The sequence below is a fragment of the Sturnira hondurensis genome, unplaced genomic scaffold (assembly GCF_014824575.4).
Source record: "Sturnira hondurensis isolate 20B ecotype Veracruz unplaced genomic scaffold, ASM1482457v3 Scaffold0006496, whole genome shotgun sequence".
Taxonomy (NCBI): Eukaryota; Metazoa; Chordata; class Mammalia; order Chiroptera; family Phyllostomidae; genus Sturnira; species Sturnira hondurensis.
This window is the reverse complement of record NW_028079127.1, coordinates 14,888,615-14,907,950: the sequence shown is the minus strand read 5'-3', so window position 1 is coordinate 14,907,950 and position 19,336 is coordinate 14,888,615. Positions and strand designations below refer to the sequence as shown.

The following is a 19,336-nucleotide window of genomic DNA, read 5'->3' as shown; positions in this document are numbered from 1 at the left end:
CCTGGAGCTGGGGTGAGGGGTGAGGGGGTGAGGCGGAGGCGGGCGGCCTGTGCTGGTCACCCTTCTGTGCTCGGCGAGAAAGAAGCCCCTGCAGGCCACAGCCTCTGGGAAAGGGCTGGTGGAGTCAAGAAGCTCTTACATTTCAGACTCATTAAAATAAAATAAGGCAAAAACAAACTAACAGAATTTAACACACCTTAGGCTCCTCACAGAAGCACACCTGTGAACAGGTGCCTGCTGGGCTCTGGTGGAAAACTGGCCCTGCCCCCCCCCCCCCGCCTCTGCCCTTCTCCTGACCTCAGAGGACACCACGCCTCCCCACCACTTCCCTCTGGCCCCTGGCCATTCTCTGGCCTGGCTTCCTCTGTCTGTTCCCAATACCATCCTCCCACTTGGTAATTTCTGCAAAGGGGAACTAGAAATTTATGTATCTTGAAACCCAAATTCTGGGCAAGGCACTTCCATAAAACCCCAACATGGACACACTCCACACCCAGCTGGACAGGTGGCTGGGGTCGCAGAGCGTCCCTGCGGCCATTGCAGGTGGGCAGCGGCCCTGCTCCTTCCCATCGCTGCTCCCCGGGAAGCCGCCCCCGACCTGGCCATGCCCTTGACAAGCACCCCTTCGGACCCCTTCGGACCCCTTCAGACCCCTTCGGACCCTTCGGACATGACCCCAAGGCCTGCCTCCCTCCCTAGCCACTCGCCCTCGTCTGCGGGCACCTGGGATGGGGCTGGGCTCCTCAGAGAAGACTCATGAGTGAACACGCAGTCCAGACCCCAAGGGGGGGCTCCCGGCCACTCACCCAAGGCACACGCAGCAGAGCCCCGAACCCACAGACGTCCCCAACCTGTGCCTCAGGGGACGAGGCAACACACAGAACTTACAAGCCCCACCCCACCCGCGACAACACTCGGCGTGAACACCCTCCAACCCCTGCCACGGAGGGGCTCGCTCGGCGCCGGCTGGTAAGGTACACAACACAGAATGTAACGTCCGTTTTCCGGGTAGCTAACTACTTATTTCTCAAAGTGGTTCTTCATTCATTGTAGCTTTGGCTGAAACTAGCTTTCCCCGTAATAGTTACCTAAATCACTCACTGAACCTGCCACATCTGCCTTTGGTAGTTCGACAACCACCTAAAAACAGAACATTGACACGCATGTTAATGCCTTTCACGAGTACGAGGTGAGCACAGCGCAGGTCAGACGGAGACGGCCGTCTGTTTCAGGGGCGGCAGATGTCCCTGCTGCACTGACAAGGGTGACCACTGCCCTCGGAACCAGCGGGACTCCCCTCCCCCCTCCGCCCCTTCCTGTCCCTCAGTGACTGGGTGGCACCAGCACCCTGAGCCACTCTGGGCCCAGTGACCTCCTCAGTCCCTGCCGCCTGTCACTGCTGTGCCTGCCTCCCTGTTCCCACAGGGCCCTGCAGGCGCCTCGACACCCACGTGCCCTGACGTCCCCATCACCCCCCACCCCGCCCCCTGCTGGCCAGCTCGGTCTCAGTGAGCCGGCCGGCCGTGCGGTTCACTCCCGGAGCCCAGGAGCGCAGGGTCCGCACCTGTGTGCCCCACTCACCCACACGTTGAGAACTCCACTCTCGTCCAAGGACGCGACGTGGAACGACAAGCCCGACATTTCTGACACACATGGAGAGAGGAAGCAACGGGTCAGTGAGGAGCCGCGTCACCCACGGAGGCACAGGCGTGTGGCAGAGGAGGGTCACGTACCTTCTTGGGCAGAGAAGGGCGAGAGGACCAGACTCTGCTTCTTGCAGCTGGACGCCGAGATGGGCTCTATGGCGCAGAGGGGGCTGCGGTGGCCCGCGGAGGAGAGGAGGCCGTCTGGGGAAGGCACAGGGCCCACCGTGAGCAGCACGCCACAGACACACAGCGCATGCCACACGGGCACACACACGTGTTGCCGGGACCCCCAGGAAGGACCACGCAGAAGTGACATGTGGCCGTGGCAGAGACCACGGGCCCCAAACCGCTGTCCCGTCTGCAGGTGGGAGGGGCCATGAGGACAGACGACTCTCGGGGAGAGACGGTTTGCCCCCCCCAGCCCCCGCCTGTCAGAGACACTGCAGACCCAAGGATGCAGCGTGGCTGGCCCACAGCCCCCAGGACAGGATGCCGGGAGGGACACCACACACAGTGTTCCAGTGAGGAGAACTCCCCCCAAACAGGCACGGAACAGAAAACCCAAGGTCCACCTACACCCCACGTCTCGGCACCGTGAAAGGCAAACACACAGGAATGCCTGGAACTGGAGGCAGAGAACAAAATTAAAAAACAAAACAGCGAGAAACACAGTGGGAGCCAGGCTGAGCTGAGGAGAGAGGCTGAGAGGAGGATGGCCCGTTTTGGACGTGAAGCGGGGACCACAGGTTTGCTGCTGACGGGCGGCACAGGCCCCCCGTTCCCCGGAGCCTGGACCCCGGGCGACTTGCATCAGTGATGCGGGCGGCGCGTCCTTCGCCACAGCCTCGGCCCTGCAGGCTCCGGTGCGCTCACACAGTCCCAGGCGGGCCGACGTCGCCCAGCAAGGGTGAGAGTTGTTGTTGGGAGGCAGAACCAAACCGAAACAGCTGCTCCCTGCATGTATGAGACACGTGTGTGTGTGTGTGTGTGTGAGACACGCACGCCCAGACAGTTTCATGCCGGGCTGGCCAGGAAGAGAGTTTAGGAGAACGAGGAGGGAGCAGGGCCTGGAGAAGAGGCCTGTGCGCCCATGTCTGGTGAAGGACTGGCAGCCAGAACACACACAGGGCCATCAGAACGAAACAGCGAGAAAGGAAGACACCAACGTGAACTGTGTACAAGACCCGAGTGGGCAGGCCACCCAGGGCGCAGGCTCCTGGAGCTCACGCCTCACGCGAGCACAGAATGGGGTGGCTGTGTTGTCACGGGCCCACAGTCCACCAGCAGGAATTAACCAGGCATCCGCCAGCCGGCGGAAGGACCAACCACTCGGGTGGTTTCTGGAATGAAAACACCACTCAGCAGGGGGGTGCAAACTGTGAGCCATGAAGGTACCACCAGAGAGAGGACGCCGGACCCCGTGGTCTGCACAATTCACAACTCCCAGTACCTGACGTCTGGGAAAGGCGAGGTGCAGACAGGGGACTGACCAGCAGTGGCGGGAGAGCAGAGACGCAAACCACAGGGGGCTGGGGGCTCCTCTGAGGACAGACAGACAGCCGGCTGGGTTCGGTGCAAGTGGCCAGGCCCCTCGAGTGCCCGAGTAGCTGGGAAGGAGGGTGAGATGGGCATTAACGAACGATGCTGGGGAAGTACTGAGAGAAAGCCCGGGAACAAGAGCTCCTGCTAAGTGGCGGGGGGTGGCTGCACTATGAGTGGGTGGTTGTGGTTGTCTGGTTGTGGACAGTGTGGCTGTGGCTGGTGGGCTGTGGTTGTGTGGGGCTGTGGTTGTGTGGGGCTGTGGTTGCGGCTGTGGCCGCCTGGCATGAAGAGTTGACGGGTCTAACCAAGGATCCTGGCCAGTCCAGCTGTTCTGGTTCCTTCCGTCCCCTTGGTGGAGTTAACTAAGCTGGGTGCACATGCACCAACACACCTTAAGCTAACTTAAAACTACATGTCACTCCAACAAATCGGAATCCACAAACGTGACGGGAGAGACACAGCCGCCTGCTCACCGTCCCCTGCAGGCATTCCTGCTCTTCCACTGGTCAAACGCCTCTGTGCTCAGAGGTCAGACCCCACTTTCTGGGCTGGAACCCGGACAGTAAACGCCAAGGCGTTTCCAGCACCCCCACACGCCCCGACTGGTCCAGAGATGCCCGCGGGCTCAGTGACCTGTGGAAAACGTCGCCGTCCTGAACGTCCAGCAGCAGTTGCTCAGCCNCCGGGGAAGTACTGAGAGAAAGCCCCGGAACAAGAGCTCCTGCTAAGTGGCGGGGGGTGGCTGCACTATGAGTGGGTGGTTGTGGTTGTCTGGTTGTGGACAGTGTGGCTGTGGCTGGTGGGCTGTGGCTGGTGGGCTGTGGTTGTGTGGGGCTGTGGTTGTGTGGGGCTGTGGTTGCAGCTGTGGCCGCCTGGCATGAAGAGTTGACGGGTCTAACCAAGGATCCTGGCCAGTCCAGCTGTTCTGGTTCCTCCCGTCCCCTTGGTGGAGTTAACTAAGCTGGGTGCACATGCACCAACACACCTTAAGCTAACTTAAAACTACATGTCACTCCAACAAATCGGAATCCACGAACGTGACGGGAGAGACACAGCCGCCTGCTCACCGTCCCCTGCAGGCATTCCTGCTCTTCCACTGGTCAAACGCCTCTGTGCTCAGAGGTCAGACCCCACCTTCCGGGCTGGAACCCGGACAGTAAACGCCAAGGCGTTTCCAGCACCCCCACACGCCCCGACTGGTCCAGAGATGCCCGCGGGCTCAGTGACCTGTGGAAAACGTCGCCGTCCTGAACGTCCAGCAGCAGTTGCTCAGCCTGACGTAGCGGTGCATCCGAGCGTCCTCTCGGAGGTCCCACACGACGACCGAGCCGTGGGCAGTCCCCGCGAACAGCAGGAAGGCCTTGGAGGGGCTCAGGCAGCAGCAGGTGACCTGGGGAGACACCCGGACGGTTCTCTGTTCCCACGTGTCCCTGTGCCCTCCTGCCGGGAGCTGCACGGTGCGTCAGGTGGTCGGGTCTGAGTGTCAACCTCCTTGCAGGGAAAGCAGGCAGCGTCACACACGGCCGGGCACCTGTGTGCTCCATGGCCTCATGCAGCCCCGTCAGCAAAGCCACCTGTCTCTCTGTTTAAAACCCATGTCACCAAACATTATTTCCAGCCCCCCAAACCAGCGCCCGCCAAGTTATTCTTCTCTGCATTCTGGTGGAAATCAAGAACTTGGAGGTCACGGGGCATATCAACAGGGCGACCTGCGTGGCCCCCAGACCATGGCCTGTGAACCAGGGGCAGGGATACACATACGCCTGGGGACCGAAGGCTCAGGCCACTGAGAGACCTCTAACCTGTCCAGGACCCACACGGTGCAGCAAAGAGCACCTCCACGCTCGGGGCCACGCGCATAGTCAACTCCCAGTGTGGCCTGGGCTTCCCAGCGAGCTCGTCCTTAAACCGACGATTTCTAGAGTCAACAGACAGGCCTGCACAGACAGGGCAGGGCAGGCCGGCAGGAAAGAGAAAGGGCCCTGTCCATTCCCATCCTGCGTCCCCGTGCCCCACACCGCCTGCCCGTCCCGTTAACCCCACGGCTCTCCCGAGTTGTACCTGTGACTCACAGACCAGGATCTTCTGTGGCCCCGAGGGCTGCCGGATGTCCCACACGCAGAGCACATGTCTGCTGTCCAGCGGCGCGGCAAAGGCCTTTCCGGGCGGACTGTGCACAGACACCACCATGCGGCTCTGAACCCGAGAGGCGTGCAGGCAGGACACGGTCCGATCTGCGGACAAAGACGGATGGTGTTTCTGCATTTCGGTGATCTGCCGGGCCCACGTCAACGCGGCACATGGGAGCACGCGCAGGTGAGGGAACAGGCGGGGTCTCTCCCAGGCTCCACGGGCCTGGACCCTGGGGACCGACAACCACAGCTCTACCAGGACATGGTCCAAACTACCCTGTGGTCTTGCTAAAAAGGATCCTTCAAACTTGGTACAGCAAGGCCTGGAGCCAGGCCACCGACACGGGCCCTCCCTCGGGGACAGTAACCGCCTGCCACCGCGCTCCCTCCCCAGCCCACGCCGTTTTCCTCCTGAGAGCTAGCTCCGTCCGACGCGCTGTGCACGCTCCCCATTCAACCAGCTCATGCTGTCTGACCCACAGCACTTCTGTCTGTCTGTCCAGTCAAGTGGCATGACACGTGGGGTCAGGTCTGAGCAGCCTGTCGGCTCTTACGCTGCAGGAAGGGCAGGCTGGTGTTCAGCGGACAGGAGCTGGCACTGAGGGGCAGGGTGCCACCCTGCGTGCTGGGGTCCCGGCCGGGGGCCGCCGCCACACGGTCCTCTTCCAGCAAAACCGCAACCACCTTCCAAAGACAGGGAGCAGCCCTCAGCCAGCCCTCCCCGCCCCCTTCACAAGAGACAGACACGTCATCGCCCACTCATTTCAGCCGCGTCCCAGCAGCCGCTCGACTCCCAGCCACCACGGACTCCGGCAGGCTGGCACCACACTGTCTGTCAGCCCCGAGGAGAAGCTGAGGGCGGCCTCCCCTGAAACCCGTGCCTCGGGAGAGCCGGTGTTAACAGCATAAGTTGCTTCTCACGGCAGAGTTTGCTGAACTGAGAGGACGAGGAAATCCGTTGCCCAGGGCCACCACCATCAGCCTCACGGTGGCCACGGACGGACAGTGAGCCGGCAGCCGCAGCTGTCTCAGGGCCGTCTGGGACACTGCAGGCTCCGGGCGATCTCCCCACAGCACTGCCGGTCCTCTGTCCCTCTGTCCCCCTGCCCCCGCCATCTGTCCTGGCCTGCCCCTCAGCCCCCAGGAGCTCCCCAGAGGAGAGGCCACCTCCGGTGCGCGTGCAAGTGGGCCCTCACACACCCGCTGCGACACGCGTGGGGCTGGCGGCCCCGACCCTCCACTGATGGTCCTAGAAGTGCCGCAGGTGAGGGTCGTGTCCCCAGAGAGTCGGGCAGACGCGTTCATGGGGCGGTCTGGGCGTGAGGGCGGGGGGTGGGTCAGGGGGCTCCGAGGAGGTGCTCGGTGGGAACTGACTGTGGACGCACATGGCCGCCCCAGGCTACTCCCTCGTCTCTGCGTGCAGTTCTAGGACTTCCTGCAATTGGTTTAAAGAATCCTCAGGTTTGCAGTTTCAACACCAATGGACCCTGTTTGCCTAGCCAGCCTGGTGTGCTCTCCAGTGTGTTCGCTGCAGGATGAAGCAGCTGCCGTGCGGGCCTGGGACTTGGGCGGGCGGCCCGCAGAGCTGGAGAGACCTGATGGTTCGGGCCCCGGGCCTACCTGGCAGGCCGCCCGGAGGAAGCTGGACAGACGAGGCGTGTCGATCTTCAGCACGTCCGCAGCACAGGGGCCTCTGTTCTCGCTCCCTAGAAAAGGCCGCAGGACATGGCCAGGTGGGCTCTCTGCCAGCCACGCCTCGCTCGAGTCAGAGGGGCGGGCCCTGGGACCCAGAGGGGGCACTCGGAAAGCCCCATGCTGGTCGCTGGGCCCACCAGTGACCTTCTCGAGTCGACCTGCAACCTGACAGAGGGAGGTGCACTGGGGGGTGCACACACCTGCACCTCATACGATGTTACTGACCTACGCCGCCCTGACCGATTTAACTCAGCCACTTGCACCCTGCTCTGTAGAGTGCGAACAGAATCTACTTAAAGGCACCAAGTGAGATGCCGGGGCGGGCACAACGAGGGTCCCAGCTGGGACGCCACTGACACCACCACTAACGCACGCAATGCAGGAGCTCACAACTGTGAGCCTCTTTCTGCCGCCACCGCGGTCAGAGCGCCGGTCAGGCATGAGGGCTGCGTGTCGGCGTGTGACGTCTCAGGGTAGGGTTGCCCTGGGCGCAGAGGGACACTGGGCCCTTCCTCAGACTCAACGGCCATCGGCAGGTGGCCTTCAGCGCGCACAGGACGGAGAATTGCGTGCATGCAGAACAGGATTCGGGCACTGGCTGTCCACGTGGAGGCTGCCTGTCTGGCTGCCGTGCTCGGAGTGCCCGGTACGGCCTCGTCAGGCACCGACCACCACCCCCGAGAGAAAGAAGAAGAAGGAAAAACAGAAATGCAGGAACGCAACACCGAACATGGTGTGGAGAAATCCAACCCTTGGCACACAGGAGCAGAGCTGTTTACCCCCAGACACGGCCGAGCCCTCCCCTGGGTGCTGCGTCCACACCGCCCGGGTCTCCGTCTCCTCCGTCTGCACGTCTCGGTCCACGTTGTCCTCGTTACACTGGACGTACGCCTGAAAGACAGAGGCGCCGCGTCAGCACAGGGCCTCCGCTCCAGGGCCAGGACTCGCTACAGAAAAGAAACACTGAAAACTAGAAGTTATGCACGGCAGTCTCCCTGCTTAGGGCATAAGTGACTGTCACCCAAGCACCTGCCCCTCGCAACAGCCCCCGTGTCCCGGGTTCTTGAAAAGCCCCCACACAACCAGCTTTGGGTCAAGCATGGCCATGCGGCCCACCAACGGCCAGTGTCCTAGCAGCGCACCGACTCTGCCAACCCGAGGTGACGCTGCGCTTCACGAGGTGCCCACCTCGGGGAAGAGTGTGTGACCCAGTGCGTGGCGGGAGGCGAAGGGGCAGAGGGAGTCGGCGGAAGGGCTGCCACCCCACTGAGCATCTTGCTGACGGACAGGACCCTCCAGGGTGTCACCTGATGGCACTGACAGGGACGGCAGGGACGGTGAAGAGATGGTCCCTGGCTTCAGACTTTGGGAAGTTGAATGGTCACCATGTTAACAGCTAGAAAGCAGCACCACGAGGAGCCCAACGCCGGGTGGGACACACGGGGCTGCGGTGGCTTTGGCCTGTGAGCCAGAGTTCGGTGCGCACCACTGGGGGCACGCCCCCGAGGAGCATACAGGCAGGTGGCAGAGGGCGGGCGCACAGGTGGAAGTGTGATGGGACAGAGACTGCGGGACAGGCTGGGTCACCTCCAGGGAGCTTGGATCCCCGAGTGCACAGCATGGAGACCCTGCGTGGTGACAGTCACACCCTCACTGGGACCCCGAGCAAGGGAACCGGGGCTGACACTGGGCCCTCAGAGCGCAGGGGTAGCCGCCACATGGCTACCCTTTCCCCCGTGGGCATGCCCTGTCTAGGACCACACACATGCGTGGGGCGGGGGTCTTTCCCACCCTCCACCCACGTCCCCCGCACATCCCCGAGCCCCCTCCGTTCAGCACGAGGCAGAAGGAACGGCATGAACCCGCCTTGGGCTCCAGCTGCGTCAACGCCTGCAGCACTGACCTGCTTGGTGTTTTTCTTCCCGAAGTTCCTGATGTACATGTCGTATTCCTTTACTGGCGGCAGATCCAACAGAGAGAACGTGAGCGAGAAATCCAGGTCGAGGAGCTGAAGCAGCTTCGTGCTGCGCGTCCTTCAAAGCACGTGGGAAACAAGACAGAGTTATTAGATTGACTGAGATGCAGAGGGGAGTGCAGGAGAGTGGGAGGACCCCTCGGGCCCGACGGGGCTGGGGGCCAGGAGCCCCACTGCCGGAGCTCGCCGAGGCATTCGGCAGTCTCTGGGGGGGAGGACCAGTGATGCGAGAAGGTCAGGGCCTGCGCTCCCCGTGGTTCTCACGCAGCGCTCCTGAGACAGCACAAAACGAAGTCAGGACACATGTTCTGAGAACGTCCATGGAAAGCGATTCATTTCACTTTGCAGCCACACCTGGACCAGCATCACCTGTTTGTGCCATCACCTGTGCCAGGGCCTGAGCAGGTGCATCGGGTGCCTGTGTCCACCATCCTCCAGGTGCAGGAGACCCTCGACGTTGCAGAGTCTGGGGGCCAAACCACCCTCCCCGCAAAAAGGCTCCCAAACCCAGCACGTGCTGGCTTCCCCTCTGCACAGGGATGTCCCGTCTGGTTGCCCAGCAGCCCCCCACTACTCCCAGATGCCCCGGCACTGGCGGGCCGACGTCCACTGTCACCCGCTGCCCCGTGAGCTGTGCCCTGGCAGCTGCTGAGCTCACGCACTGGGACTTCCGCACATCGGGGGCTCAGGCAGCAGGCGCCCCTCACCCACGGCCACCACCCGCGTCCGCCTCCCGCCCCATGGCACGTGCAGCAGGCGCGCCGGCCGCTGTGTCCTGGGCGTCCTCAGGGACGTGAGTTGTGTGCAGCACCATCCTCCGCCTCGCTGGTGTCTGTGGGCCGTGGCAATGCCCCCTTCCCACCCTCGCTATCGAGTACTTGGTCTGGCTTGCTTTTTCCCCTCTGGCCAGACTTCCCAGGGTGTACATTTTATGAAAGTCTTCAAAGAGTTCATTTGGGCTTTGCTGAATTTGGCTGCTTTCGATTTTACGGAATTGTGCCCTTATCTTCTCCTATCTCGTTCCTTCTTCTTCCTTCCCGTTTCTTCCCTGGCCCCCAAGACAGATGCGTGGGGCGGCCTCCACCTTCCCAAAGGTCTCGGGAGGGCTCTGGCCGTGCCCGCCAGTCACCAAGGCCTGTTTCCACGACGACCACCCTCAAGAGCCGGCCCTAATTGCCATCCGGCATCTTCTCAGGCCCACAGTTTGTTTTAGAAGTATGCTACTTATTTTTCAGTCTTGAATATTTCCCGGTTACGTATTAACTAATGCTTTCTAGCTTAATTCCACTCTGGTCAGAAAACATCCTCTACCTTTCCAATCCCATGCCCAGAGACACGATCTTTTTGAGGGACTGTCTCTGGATTCTTTGAAACAGCAGAGAAACTGCAGGGGTAGTTTCGGTCTCCACACGTGTGGGTTGTTGAGGTTTGTTACCTGCGTTCTTCAAGTTTGTGTTTCCAATGTCTCTCGACTCCCGAGAGACCGGCTCTGGACGGCGCCGAGTCTGCGTGCACCCCTGCACACGTGGTGCCAGGAGGCGTGGCCCCAGCTCGGGCGCGCGCAGGCTGGACCACTGGACTCCTCTGCAGGGCTGACCCTTGTATTGTTATGAAGTGACTTTCTCGTCATCTTCTTGCTTTCCAGCGTTCTTCGGTGAAAAAAGTCACTAGTGACATGGGCATTATTTTAGTTAGTGTTTGGTTGGAATACTTCTCCACTCTTTTCAACCTTTCCGGGTCCTGATACGGAAGGTTTATCTCTTGAAAATAACACACACAGCAGGCCTCGTTCCACGGCCTTGGCCGCAGCCATGACCAGACGCCGCAGGCACCTGTGCTGTGCGCAGGTGAATGTGCACCACGGAGCCCGGCAGGTCCCAGCTGGACCCTGTCCTTCCACTGCTCTCTGTGGTCCAGGCCTCTGTTCCTCCGTCTCTCCTCTCCAGGACTGACCACGCTTTTTAAAAATTGTTACTCCGCGAACCCTTCTATGCCTGCTTGTCACTCAGGAAGTCTCTGCGTCATCTCTCAACGGTTACCCAAGACACACCGACCAAGCATTCTGGCCTGGTAACGTCCACCTTGGGTGAAGTACCTCTCCTGCTGGGGCCTCGCCACGTTTCGCTCCCGCCGCCCCCCCCCAAGGGTCCTTGGAGCAGGTGGCAGGTCACCCAGTCCCACACGCAGCTGCGTCAGCTCCATCCCACCCACACGGACCTGTGATTCGCCTGGCTGAGCCCATACGTCACAAGCAAGCTTTTTCTCTGCACTCACATCAACACTAAAGTGTTACCAGTGTTTACAACTTCCCCTATCCCTGGAGAAAAAACTCATCTCACTGTTGTTGGAACACCCATTTCCCTGGCCACGTGACAGACTCATATTTTCCCACACCCACTGACCGCCCGGGGCCCCCCGGTGGAGGCTGGGGCAGCAGGTGGGTGTGAGCTCGGGGCTGCTATACTGCCCCCCGCCGCGGAGGGCCCCTGTCCCCAAGCTCCGCAGCCTCCCAGCACCATGTGGTCACCCCTGCATCACCCCTGTGTCACCCCTTCTATCAGGGCTCCCACCACCTCTGCTCTCCCGCCTGCGTCTCTAGCTGGAACTGCCCTCTGCCCGTGTGTCTCTAGTGATGCCTAGCTATGCTCACCGGATTACAGAAACAGCTGATGCGTCAGGGGTCGTAAACCTCTACCATTTCACAAGTACATTTTCCCCATTGACCAGTTACCTTTAAATTCTGTCAGGTTTATGGAGTCGAGCAGCTCACAGAACTTGATTTCTGCTTTTAGTCTCAGGAACGCTTCCCTGTCCCGGAGAACACCACTCACGTGACCCGTGCTTTCTCACTCGTTTCTCTCTTCACTGCATTTGGAGTGGACACACTGTAACGCGGGTCTCTATCCCCTACCCATCTCTAGGTAACGCATCACACCCTGCAGTATCAGTGCCCTGCGGCTACGCTGTCCCCTGTCCCCGCAACACAAAGACACAAATGCCAGAACCCACCCACAGGTCTATAAGGTGTCCCCACACTTCTCCTTATCATCAGCCCATTGTGTTTCAGCCTTTGATTTTTTTTAAGTTTTCTTCTTAAACATTTGGCAGAATTCTCGGCCCACAGTGCCTCCTGTGTGACGGCTGCACATCACGTGGTAACGCGCGAATGTCCTCAGACCGAGGGCCCACCCGGGAGCCGGGGCCTCAGCTTGCTCGCTGTGTGAAGCACACTGGCGCCTCCCGAACGCGTTGCCTGGACGACGCACTGCACAGTTCTGACTGCTCACAAGTTTGTGAAAATCGTGTTAAACCGAATTTAGTTTCTAAGCTTTGAATCAGGTAAAAAACAAATCACAAGAAAAAAATCTAGCCATAATGGCAGAAACTAGTTTTACTATCTCAACGGGCAGCCCAAAATATAAGGATAACAATTGTACTGTGGAGATTTACTTTTAGCATTAAGCATTGTGAACTTTATGACTACAGACTTACCTGCTCATTTAGCAAAGTCCACTGAGTATTCAGGAAGGCCCTGCACCGAGCTGCGTGAGGGGCTGGACCGTCCGTCCGCTTGGGACGCGTGTGCTTTTTACATCCACTCCCGCGTCACGTGCGGGTTTAACGCTGTGGAGCCTGGACTCGAGACGGCGTCCTCTGACTTTCGAACTGATCTAACAACTTTCTTACAAACGCCCAGATCTTACAACTCTCCAGATCAGTCATCAGGGGCTTGGAATGGGCGTCCGGGAGCCCTGAGCTCAAAAGCCCAGGGAGGAGACCGGAAGCCACTCCCGCCCACTGGACGGGCCCTGAGGCCCCAATGCAGAGATTCACACGGGGTGGGGGGGGTCTGGGCCACACACCTGGGGCCGCACACGCAGCCACCTCAGCCGTGCCAGGCGAGTCCGGACTCGAGTGGGCCTGGGTGCTGAGCGGCCCGGGCCACTCCCACCCTCTTAACTGGACAGCCCAGCGCAGAGAAACGCGGTACCAATGAAAGATCGTAGTCAGTAGTGAAACGAACAGAGTCTATTTTAAAAAGCGAGTTGAAGGAAAAGACAGTAAAGCCTCATAGTACCTTCTGCAGACTTCCCAGGACACCTACTTTTGCTTCAGGGCCCGAGTCCGACTCTTCTGGCGACGTGAGGCGGCTGCAAAGTCCACAAACATTCCGCAGACGGGGGCTCTGGAAGATGGACCGTTCGCATCTGTACAGAAAAATTTTTTCGTAAAGCTGAAATACTTCAGCTTCTTTCAAAGAAAAAATAGGAGGAACACAGCCAGAAGCCGGTGCAGAGGTGACGGCCTATGGTGAACGGCAGCCACGCAGACGCCGTCCACGAGCCCCGACAAGGCCCCTGCACTGGCCTCGCCCGAGGTTCCGGGCGGCGCGTGAGACTGGCTGCGCGTGCGAGCCCCACTGCGGAGCTGCAGAAACACCGGAGGATCACGGCTGGGCTGTGCGGTGAACACCGGAGGATCACGGTCGGCTGTGCTGATCACGACCCACTTCACTGCACAACTTAAAGCAGCACATTGTCCCACAGTAACTTTAATACTCTCCTAAAGGACGTCTTGTGGTATTTTTTATACCAGAATCATACTCTTTCCCTTTGTGTGACTTAAAACATTTACTCCTACTTTTGTAAGTAACGTTACTGTAACCAGATGCCAAGAATTTCTAAGGCACATTTCTAATTTCACGAAGAAAATCCCTGTTCCTAAGCCTTTTACCACACTGGCCCTGGGTTCTGCCCACGCTCCTGGGCCTCTTCTGTGGACACTCAAGGGCAGTGCTGTCAAAGGACCCAAGAGCAGGTGGCCCCGCACAGAGCTCCGCTGGTCAGAGCGTCACTCCGCTTGGCCACGGCAGCAGGGCCAACCACGGTCAGGGCACATGAGCGCCAACTGAGGGATGCGTGGGTGAGCGGAACAACAAACCGAGGCTTCTCTCACTCTCTGTAAAAGCAATAAACTTAAAAAACAAACAACAACAAAAAAACAAGAGCCGTGCTGCCGATGGGCAGGCCGACGTGACGGCACAGGAAAGACACGCCTGCAATGGCCGTCGCTCACAGCCACCCTTGGCCACAGCCCCTGCAGAGGAAGGTGACCGAGCCCCTCAGGCAGGTGACCCCCCATGCCAGCAAGTGGTCTCCAGGCAGCAGGGCCCCCGCGTCCACGCACCCGTCTCCAGGTCCCTCTCAGGCTCCATCCTGCTGGGCTTCAGCTTCGAAGCCAGCTCGCCGACCCTCTCGTTCTCTGCATCGATGGCGTCCTGGACGTCCTGTATCTCTTTCCTTCTGGCCGGAGGAAGTTCTTCCGTCTTCTCTCTCGATTCTGGCTCACTGGTCCTGTCATCATCATCGTCGTCGTCTCCATCACACACCTCGAAGTCGTCTTCGTAGTCCTACAGACAGTGACAAGGTTTCTGGGGACTCTGAGATGAACTGACTCTTGCCCTGGCTGGTGTGGCTCAGTGGATTTAGTGCCGGACTGTGAACCAAAGGGTCGTAGGTTTGATTCCCAGTCAGGGCACAGGCCTGGGTTGTGGGAAGGGTCCCCAGTAGGGGGCGCATGAGAGGCAACCACACACTGATGTTTCTCTCCCTCTCTCCCTCCCCGCTGTCTAAAGATAAATAAATAAAATATTTTTTTAAAGAAGTGACTTTAGAGAAAATAGACTATTTTCATCAGCATCGTGGTGGAGTAAGAAGACCCGTCTCTCCCTAAATTATAAGCTGGACACCTACAGTCCTGCCAAGGTCCCTGCTCCCCTCGCCGACACCCCCCAGAGAGCCAGCACCCTCAGCTGCAGGTGGGTACCCAGAATGCGCAGGGCAGGCCACGTGGGGAAGGACGGGCAGTGTCCAGAGACACAGTTTGCTGGGCGTTGTGGCCCCGGTTTCTGCGGCAGCAGTGGAGGGTCGGGGTGCGCCCTCCACTCCACGGCCGGTAGAGGGTGAGAGGGGCAGAAGCAGGGTCGCTACCCAATCATGCAACACCTCCCCCCCTCCCCCCCCAACCGCAGCGGAGACTCACGAAGGCCTTGGCTATAGTGCAGGGTGCTGGCAGCTGTAAGGAAGAGTACAGGGGCTCACAAACCCCAACCCACCATGTCCACCCACCACGGCGAAGTGCCCGGGACCGAGGCAACCTGGACACAGCAAGGACACCCACCACCCTAGTCCCCAGTGTTAATTTTCATGACTAGAGTGACCTCAACACTCACAGGGAGGTGCCCGTACACAGGTGAGAGGAAACCACAATGTGTGCTACAGCGCCATCTAGTGGCGAACAAAAGAAAGTCCTCTAATCACCGCTGGCTAGGGAGCTGGGACGTAAGTGCAGAGTCCCAGCCAAGGCAGCAGGAAACGCCGACAGAATGACTGACAGCTGCCGAAGGCTGTGATTTAAATGGCGGGATCTAGGGGGGCCGTTAGGAAGGGGCTTGACAAGGGGCAAGAGAACTCGGAAAGCAAGCGCAGGGAGCTTGGGAATGGCAGGGATGCACAAAAGGAGAGCCTGGCCAGCTAAATGAAAACTGCCACAAAGAAGCAAACGAATCCTGGGGCCGAAGAACTCTGTCCACCAGACAAAGAACGAAGAGAGAGCAGTGGATACAGAGCAGACTGCGCAGAAGAGAGGAACCTAGAACAGATCCAGGTAAAAGGAGAGAGAGTGGAGAAGAAAAGTAGGAGCCCACCAGAGCCGTCTGACCCCTTGGAAAGGGTGGTGTGAGTCCCAGGAGCGAGGGACCGGAGAGCCGAGAGACTCCTGAAACCCAGCGAAGCCAGTGGGCGTTCGAGTACAAGGAGCTCACAGAGCACCTAACCATCTCAGGGCGAAGACCTTCTCCCAAACACTTTGTATTAAAACTGTCAAAAGTTAACGATAAAGAATTCTCCAGGCAGACAGGGAAAAAGCTGCCCACAAGGAGCTCCACCAGCCGTCACTGCACTTCTCAGTGGAAACGCTACAGGTGGGAAGACTGTGGAACGACGGACTCAAAATGCTGAGAGAGAAGCCAGCGGCCAGAAGCAATGAATCCTTTCACCGAGACAGAGAAACACAGGCCACCCCCAGACGCACGAGGGGGGGGTGGGGGCGGCACCACACAACCCGCATCCCCGGAAATGCTCAAGGGGCTCCTCTGCCTGGGACAGAGACTAGGGGACACAGAGCTCTAAGCACGAGTGACAAGCCGACAAGGCAAGAAACTGCAACCCCGTTTCAGAACAGGGAACTAATCAATTACACACACAGGTTAAGGAAGAAAAGCATTACGGTAACTGTAGCCCTGCAGTCTGATAGCGAACACACCACAAAACACAAACGGGGGAAGGAAAGGACAGGGCACGCTCAGAAGACAGGGACCACTTTACCTCCGAGGCATTTCACACCAACCTCACGGTAGCCACCAAACGAACACCCAGAGCTGGGACCCAAACGTTAAAGAAGAGGAAACAAAGAAAACATCATAGGAAACCACCGGCCTGAAACAGCAACAGAAACAAGAGAGAAAAGAAGCAACGAGACACAGAGCAACCCAGGAACAGGAGAGAATGGCCACGGCGCGTCCCATGTGCCAGGGGTCCCCTAAACATACGCGCTGAGCTCACGGACTGGAGCACAGGCCCAGCTGCACGCTGCCTTCGAGAGACCCATCTGAGCCCCAAAGACAGGCATGGCCCCAGAAGAAGGGGGCCGTGTCTCGGAGGACACTCCGAGCAAGCAGTGCCCAGAGAGAAGCAGGTGTAGCTGTCCTTCCGTCGGCTCACACAGATTCGGGACAGAAATGGTGCCAAAGGGCAGTCAGACATTTCCACCAAGGGAACGACCCCTCCAGAAGACACAGCATTTTTCAACAGAGATGCACCAACGACCTTTATGAACGCTGCTTCCAACAAGGGGCTCCCATCCCAACACATACGGAACTCATGCGACTCACAACAACAACAAAACCAGCTTAAAAAATGGGCAGAGGACCTGAACAGACATTTTTCCAGTGGAAACACACAGATGGCCAACAGTCATTGGAAAGGACCCTCAACGTCACTGGTCATCAGAGAACTGCAAATCAAGACCACAGAGACTGGTGTGGTCTTGATTTGACCACTGCCTCACACCAGTCAGGGTGGCCGTCATCGAAGAGACAACCGATGACAGGTACTGGTGAGGATGGGGAGAAGGGAACCCTGTGCGCCGTGACTGGGAATGTGAACCGGGACAGCCACTGCGGGAAAAAGTGTGCAGGTTCCTCGAAAATTTGAGAATAGAGTCACCATATGACCCAGGAATCCCACTTCTGGTCAGTCATCCAAAAAGTGGAAGCACAGCTGCATGAACACGCAGGCACCCTGTGCTGGCTGTGGTGTCACGGGCAACAGCCGCAACACGGGAGCCCCCGTCGGCAGGGGGACAGGACAGAGCAAACACCACGGATGCCGCTCAGCCCAGAAACCGTGAATGTCGCCGCTCGCGATGATGTGGACGGCTCTGGACAGGGTCCTGTGAGTCCGACAAAAAGGACACAAACCACACGCTGTCACTCCCATGGGGATTCTAAAACGAGAAAGGGACAAACGACTCGACGCACACAGAAACACACTCCCAGACTGGACAGCAGAACGGTGTCCACCAGCTGGGGGCCCACGAGGCACAGGGGCCACGTGAGTGGGGACGGGGGGAGCTAGACTTTGGGGGTGAGCATGAGACAGACACACAGATGCCGAAGTACAACCTTGTCCCCCCGAAGTTTACGTGATGTTGTTAACCAGTATCACCTCAACAAACCACTCTTAGAAATATTTAAATGTAAGGATAAGACAAAATAGCCAGACAGCCCCCATCACGGCCCAGAGGACGGCTGCTGACTGCAGCGCTGCTGCGTCCCGGTCTGTGGGAAGCGCAGCGTTTGGTCCTCTGCAAACCACCACATGAGCTGCGCACACGGAGAGCCCCCTGAACCGTGCCACATGTGTGCTTATGCTCCACACATGCACGTGTGTACACATGTACACGTGTGGGTGTACATGCGTGCTTGACTGCAGTGCACCTAATGATCATGGTACCGCTCACGACACCACACAGGTAAGCTCTGGTGGGCCTGCAGCCCACCCTTACAGGCAACAGACCGAGACCAAAAGGATATGGGATCTTAAGAGTAATAAAATGAGAGAGAAACGCTACTTGTTACTTTACTTAAGCTAAGTTTAAGAACAAATTATTTTAAGCCAAGAAAAATTTGAGTGTTTATACCTACTTCAAAATCATCTTCAACACTGGCCACATAGCCACCAGCTCCAACATCTTCCAAGTCAATGTCTTCCTTTTCAGTTTCCTAGAGGTGAAAATCAAACACAGAACAAAAAAAAACAATTTCAAACTTGAACCTGGCAAATACATTGAGAAAACAGAGGTTTTCTACGATTCATAATAAGTTACTAACTCAAAATTGTAAGTATTTACAAAACTAACAACCTGCCTTCAAACTCTTTTAAGCGTTTGCTAACTTGTAAGCGTGACCACAAAGAGGAAACAGTTTGATGAACAAACCCTTTCTCAGAAACTTCTCTAATTCCGATGGCTACAGAGAAACACTGTTTCACAAGCAAGTTCCACACTCTGCCGCTGCCGCTCCCTAGTCAGTGACCGCCCCCCCCCCCCGCCCCCGTGTCTGCACTGCCTGGGCAGACACACGCACACAAGTGTGCAGTCCCATCCGGGAATGCCAGGCGGCCTCCACTCCCCGCCACCGCCTGCAATCTGGGGATGCAGCAGGGATCCCCCAAGTCCTGCAGTGGGAGGTGCTCTGTAGGCCTGGGGAGCTGTGCAGGTTCCCCTAAGGCCACTGGTCTGGGTGTCAAGGATGAGCAAGGAGTTCCCAAGGCTCCCTCAGAGCCTGGGCATTAGGGGGCCTTTTCCGGACCAGCGAACCCTTCCTCAGGAAAACTGCCCCACGGGAAGGTCCTCGCCTGCGGCCGCACCATGGCAAGGACACTCACTGCAGCTGCTGAACAAGCACGCTGGACACCAGCCAACGGCTGGGAGCAACCGGAGCCCCCGCTGCTCAGGGCCCCAGCGCGGCCCGCTGAGCCGAGTGGGAGCTCACTGCGGCCCCAGTGACCGCTCCGTGTCCACCGGCTTGTCCCCTCGGCAAACACACAGCATGCCGGGTTCTCTGCCTGAGGAGGCAGGGGACACCTCACTTCTCAGCCCAGCGAGGGCTAGCGGGGATGCAACACGGTGGAGCCACGGCAGGCACTGGACCAGCCGCCGGGGTGGCTGCGAGCAGGTGCCTTGTGCTTCCCCCTCAGTTCTGGAAAGAGCGGCCACGCCACGGC

General features: G+C 58.8%; 1 protein-coding gene across 1 annotated transcript in view; it reads right to left on the bottom strand.

Annotated features, from left to right (window-relative positions):
* The window catches only part of DYNC2I1 (dynein 2 intermediate chain 1), a 39,735-nt gene that overhangs the window by 6,983 nt on the left and 13,416 nt on the right, over window positions 1–19,336 (bottom strand). The window contains exons 8-19 of the mRNA XM_037049525.1: window positions 18,256–18,333; window positions 14,178–14,400; window positions 13,096–13,198; window positions 8,919–9,048; window positions 7,795–7,906; window positions 6,941–7,026; window positions 5,875–6,004; window positions 5,250–5,422; window positions 4,416–4,578; window positions 1,734–1,847; window positions 1,582–1,643; window positions 1,089–1,140 (exon numbers count right to left, since the gene is read on the bottom strand). Of these exons, the coding sequence (XP_036905420.1) occupies window positions 1,089–1,140; window positions 1,582–1,643; window positions 1,734–1,847; window positions 4,416–4,578; window positions 5,250–5,422; window positions 5,875–6,004; window positions 6,941–7,026; window positions 7,795–7,906; window positions 8,919–9,048; window positions 13,096–13,198; window positions 14,178–14,400; window positions 18,256–18,333 (1,426 nt within the window). The remainder of the gene's footprint in view (window positions 1–1,088; window positions 1,141–1,581; window positions 1,644–1,733; window positions 1,848–4,415; window positions 4,579–5,249; window positions 5,423–5,874; window positions 6,005–6,940; window positions 7,027–7,794; window positions 7,907–8,918; window positions 9,049–13,095; window positions 13,199–14,177; window positions 14,401–18,255; window positions 18,334–19,336) is intronic.